At 41.1% G+C, this 5794-nt stretch overlaps 1 protein-coding gene across 1 annotated transcript in view; it reads right to left on the bottom strand.

The window, feature by feature from the left end:
- Positions 1–5794, bottom strand: part of HTT (huntingtin) — a gene marked incomplete at its 5' end in the record, with an annotated part of 208048 nt that overhangs the window by 143360 nt on the left and 58894 nt on the right. The window contains 1 exon segment of the mRNA XM_027773593.1: positions 661–784. Within this exon segment, the coding sequence (XP_027629394.1) occupies positions 661–784 (124 nt within the window).

Here is a 5794-nt window from a genome sequence, read left to right as displayed (position 1 = left end):
GTTCAGCAGCTTCATCTCTTAATACAAACTTGTCTACACTACTGTCAGATGGCTGCCTGCTATGACCCATGTTTTTCAATAAATGTGCTTGCTGAAGAGCTTCAAAAACAAAGAAACCAAGATTAGGTAACAAATTTCTAATTAAGACACAAATATATGTTATTTTATATTATTTTATGTATGTATGTATGTATATATGTATATATGAGAATTTTTCCTATAGGGCACATTACTCGCTGGACAGACTGAGAGACAGAAAGACAGAAAGCGAGAAATCACCCCCCAGGGGGGATGGTCACGCCGCAATCCCTTCTCCTCCATTCTCCTCTTGGGATTTTGGGCAGCCATGCACACGTGCCCAGCGTAAGTTTTAAGCTACCAGGTCCAGGACTCGAACCACAGTAGAGACTACATAGGAGTTCAGCAATGTAACCATAATGCCATCTGCTGGGCCCAAATGTATGTATTTAAACAACGACAATATAAAAATATAAATTTAGATCAAGAAAATGCATGGACTTTCCTCAACTAGTCACTTTCATCTGCTACTTATAACTCAAAAAATAAAGAGGTCCAAAGATTTCTTCTTAGGAATAAAATTAAAATTTCCAGGACTGAAGATAAGACTATTTTGCAGAGCATCACATGAAATAACCATACCAATGGAAGAGTTTCTGAAAGCAGTGGAGGCTTCATCAGGGAGACCACCTGCTGCTTCTTCATCTTCATCCTGGGGCTGTCCAATTTGCATGCTCCCATACTGGCTGTCAGCACCATCTAAAACCTACACAGTTCAAGGGAGACTGTGAGAATTGTGAAATGTCAAGGGACAAGTTCTCCAACAGGGAAAAAAGGCAAAGCAGGGGGCAGGACAGAATTCCGGATGGGGACCCTATTGAGAATGTGCCTCACCTCCCTCCCTAACTCAAGCAAAGTTTTTAGGCAAAATACTAACAATATAATAGATTATCTCCTAAACTACTGATCCCACTAAATTTTGAATAGTACTTCATATTTAGCCATGATTGGATAATTCCGCACTGCAAAATGTTGCACATCCAACTGAAATCTGTGTAATTTACCTGAAAAACTAAGCAATGGACTTTCAAACCACTAGCAAATTATTGGGTCATCAGAAAAGGCATGATGAATTTTCTCTATATTTTTCTATGTAAAAATGCATCATGCCTTTTCTGATGACCCAATATTATTGAAATACTTTTCTTGCTATCGCACTTTTATTTTAAAATTTTATTAATTCATTTATTTTCATTTGACAAGAGAGAGACAGAGAAAGAGAGAGAGAGACAAAGTGAGTAAGCAAGCCACCAGGTCCGGGACTCAAACTGTGGTCGGTCATGTGGGAGTGTCCAGAACCTTAACCACCACACCACCTGCTGATCCCAACTACATCGCTTTTCTTTTTCTCGTTTTTTGGAGAGGTTTTCACTATAGGGAACGTGCGCTCGCCAGACAGACAGAGAGACATAGAGACAGAAAGCGAGAAATCACCCCCCAGGGGGGATGGCCACGCCGCAATCCCTTCTCCTCCATTCTCCTCTCGGGATCTTGGGCACGCACGCACACGCCCACGGCGTGAGTTTTAAGCCACCGGGTCCAGGACGCAAACCACGATCAACTACGTGGGAGTCCAGCGACATAGCCATTACGCTAACTGCTGGTCCCACTACATCACTTTTTAATAGTCTTTCCAAATTCCTCATTTTTAAAAAATGAGCTATATGATCAAAGGCAATGACAAAAAAAAGTTTCCTCCATCCCTTGCTCTCCAGAGGGCTTACGAAAAGAAAGTGTAGATGATCAACAGATTAAAATGAGAAATCCTACTATTCAAATAAATAACAGGTTCTGTCCACCTTACATCACATGACATGGAGTCATAAGTACTTTGTAAGAAGTATGATCTTTAATTCTCCTAACAGTACTTCTGCCATAAGTACTGCTATCCTCATTATTATGGATAACAAAACTGAGGCAAAGGGAGGACATGCTTGGGATCAGCAGGTAGCACGGTAGTTAAGGTGCTGGACTCCCACATGGCTGACCCTGGTTTGAGTTCCAGATCTGACAGCTTGCTTTCTCACTTTCCCTCTTTCTGTCTCTCTCTGGTGAACACATGTGGCCTTTAGCAAATTAAAATAATAAATAAAATTAAGTAATTGTTAAAAAATTTTTAAAAAGTACATGCTTCTCCAGGCTGCAAACTGGTAAATGGCAGGGCCATAATCCTCACTCTTGTGGGCTCCTCAAAGGCAGGGCCCTTGACCACCACTCTGCACTATCTGTTGAAGGAGGTTCCTGCTCCTTTTAACTCTGTTATTTTCTCTGTGACGCTTATTACCACCTGACTACATATTTTGTTTACTTGATTTGACTGCTGCTCCCCCCCCACACACACACACACACACTACGTTAGTTATTTCTAGCTTTCAGAATAATCCCTAGAAGATAATAGGCACTTAATAACTTTGCTTAGCACATAATTGATAATTAGATAAAGAATAGGAAAGCAACTAATAAACTAGAAAAAACTATGCCATTTAGAGAAGAATCAAGGGAAAATGTTTATTTCCCTAAAGGTCAATAAAGAGCTCCACAGCTGAAGGCTGAATCATGGATATCCACCTACCATGTCATGCTATCAGGCTGCAGCTGACAGGAGAGGAGAAGACAGGATAAGCAGGGGCATTAGGACTGCTATGGTCAGATCTCAAAGCACGCTCTACTCCTGTCTTCTAATTCAATGCTGCTCATTCCAGCATTTCATTTCTATTTTAGAAAAGCTGTGTACAACTTAAAACGTAGAGGTACATATTAAAAATTAAAAAGTAGTAAGTAAAGAAATAACCATGTTCTTTTTTTTTTTTTTTTTTTTTTTTTTTTTAGCGAGAGAGATTTTTGGTATAGTGCGTGTGTGTTCACCAGAGAGACAGAAAGTGAGAAATCACCTCCCAGGGGGAATGGCAATGCCACAATCCCTTATCATCCATTCTCCTCTCACGATTTCAGGCACATATGCACATGCACCCAGTGTGAGTTTTAAGCCTCCAGGTCCAGAACTCATACCGCAGTCAACTATGAGGGAGTCCAGCAATGTAACCATTAAACCATTTGCTGGTCCTACTATGTTCTTAATAAAACATATGCAATAACAGTAAAATACACTAGTATAATTTTTAAATTAAAATTTCATTTTGAGGGGACCAGCAGTTAGCGTAATGGCTATGTCGCTGGACTCCCACGTGGTCGACCACAGTTCGCATCCTGGACCTGGTGGCTTAAAACTCACACCAGGCGCGTGTGCGAGCGTGCCCAAGATCCTGAGAGGAGAATGGAGGAGAAGGGATTGTGGCACAGCCAAATGGGGGGGAGGGGGGTTGATTTCTCGTTTTCTGTCTCTCTGTCTCTGCCTGGCGAGTGTACACACCCTATAGCAAAAACCTCTCCAAAAAAAAAATACATTTTGGGTACATACCCAAAAGAATTGAAAGCAGAGTCTCAAAAAGACGTGTGTAGGGGCCAACAGGTGGTGTGATGGTTAAGGATAAGATTCCCACATGGCTGAGCGCCATTCCAGTCCCAGACCAGACAGCTTGAAAATCATGCTAGACATGTGTTCAAGTGGGCCCAAAATTCCAGGAGGAGAATGAGAGAAAGGACTGTGGTATGGCCATCTCCTCCAGAGGGTGATTTCTCATTTCCCCTCTGACTCTCTCTAACAAGCGCATGCACCCTATGGCAAAAAAAAAAAAAGTCTCTCCAGATGATAGAATATTATTTGGCCTTAAAAAGAAAGAAAAGTTTGGCAGATGCTACAGAACAGATGAACTTTAAGGTCATAGGATAAGTGAAATTAGCCAGTCTCAAAAGGACAAAGACTGTACGTTCCCAATTATATGAGCGATCCAGAGTAATCAAATTCATAAAAGTCAGAAAGTAAAATGGTGCTCGCCAGGGGTTGAGAAGATGGGCGAATGAGTAGTTATTTGTTTAACAGGGTCAGAGTTTCAGTTTTATGAGGTGAAAAGAGTTATAGAGATGGATAGTAGTCATGGTTACATAATATTATTTAAATGTATTTAATACCACTGGACTGTACACTTAAAAATGGCTAAGATGGGACCCGCGATGGTGCAATGGTTATGTTGCTGGACTTGCATGTAGTTGATTGTGGTTCAAGTCCTAGACCTGACGGCTTAAAACTCATGCTGGGCACATGTGCGTACATGCCCAAAATCCCAAGAGAAGACTAGAGGAGAAGGGATTGTGGCATGGCCACCATACCCAGGGGTAACTTCTCACTTTCTTTCTCACTTTCTGTCTCTTTCTGTCTCTCTGGGAATACACACACCCGATAGCAAAATCCTCTGTTAAAACAAACAAAACAAAACAAAAAAAAAAAAGGGAGAAAGGAAAAATGGCTAAAATGGTAAGTTTTCTGTTAAGTACATGTTACCACAATTTCTTAAAAAATGAGTAAAAACTAAACTAGTTCCAAAACTTAGTCAACACTTGTACCAAATTTTTTAACAGAAATTTTGCTACAGTGTACATGCACTCACCAGAGAAACAGAGAGGGACAGAAAATGAGAAATCACCCTCCAGGGAGGATGGTCACACCACAATCCCTTTTCCTCTTGGGATCTTAAGCATGCATACATGCCCAGTGTGAGTCTCAAGCCATCGGTCCAGGACTCAAGCCATGGTTGACCACGTGGGAGTTCAGCACCTTAACCACTATGCCCCCTGCTGGTCCCTCAACCTTTTTGATTAAATGATCCTTGAGGTGTTTCTTGTCCACTAATTAATTAACAGCTCAGACATACTTAAATACATACTATTATAAAACGGGATATGCTATAAAAGTTCTTGTAAAATCAAAGTGTTAAAAATAATACACAGTATTATATGTTATTAATCACATTTCATTAAAGCCATAAAATCTGTTGATAATGAGATCTTTAAGGAATTTTAAAAATAATTCTCAGCCAGGGTCCACCAAGGTCCTAAAGGATGTAAAATGGGGCCAGACGGTGGTGTAGTGGTTCCCACGTGGTTGGCTGCGCAGTTTGAGTCCTGAACTAAGTCACCTGAAAAACACACTAGGCAAGTGTGCATGCATGCCCCAAATCCCAAAAGGTGTAATGGAGAAGAGACTGAGGTGTGATCATTCCCTCATGGGAGGGAGGGTACTTTCTCACTTACCTTCTCTCTCTCTTGATCCAGTAAACATACATATCATCTAACTAATTTTTAAATAACATAAAATTGGGACCAGCAGTAGCATAATGGCTATGTTGCTGAACTCCCAACTAGTCAACCGCAGTTCAAGTCCTGGACCAGGTGGCTTAAACTCACACCGGGCGCATGGGCCCAAGGTCCCGAGAGGAAAATGGAGGAGAAGGGACTGCGGCGTGGCCATCCCCCCTGGGGGGTGATTTCTCGCTTTCTATCTCTCTGTCTCTCTCTGTCTTTCTGATGAGCACACACGCCCTATAGCAAAAACCTCTAAATAAAAATTTAATTAATTTTTAAAGTTCTCAAAGAAATGTAAAATTGACTCAATTTTAGTGAAGTCCATGTAAATCAACTAATCTAATTTTTGACCTCCACATTCAACACAAAAGACACTCAGCTGTTTCCTTCATTGAAGGCATCAGATGAAGTCAAGTTTTCCATTAATGATCTGAGCTGCTGACCTCTGTATTGTTACTAGTAAGGAAGGACAAGAAGAAGTAAGTAAGCAGAAGGGCCCAAATCTGGGGTACCAGGA

Source organism: Tupaia chinensis, unplaced genomic scaffold (assembly GCF_000334495.1).
Source record: "Tupaia chinensis unplaced genomic scaffold, TupChi_1.0 Scaffold000360_1, whole genome shotgun sequence".
Lineage (NCBI taxonomy): Eukaryota > Metazoa > Chordata > Mammalia > Scandentia > Tupaiidae > Tupaia > Tupaia belangeri.
This window is presented reverse-complemented; position numbering and strand designations above follow the sequence as displayed.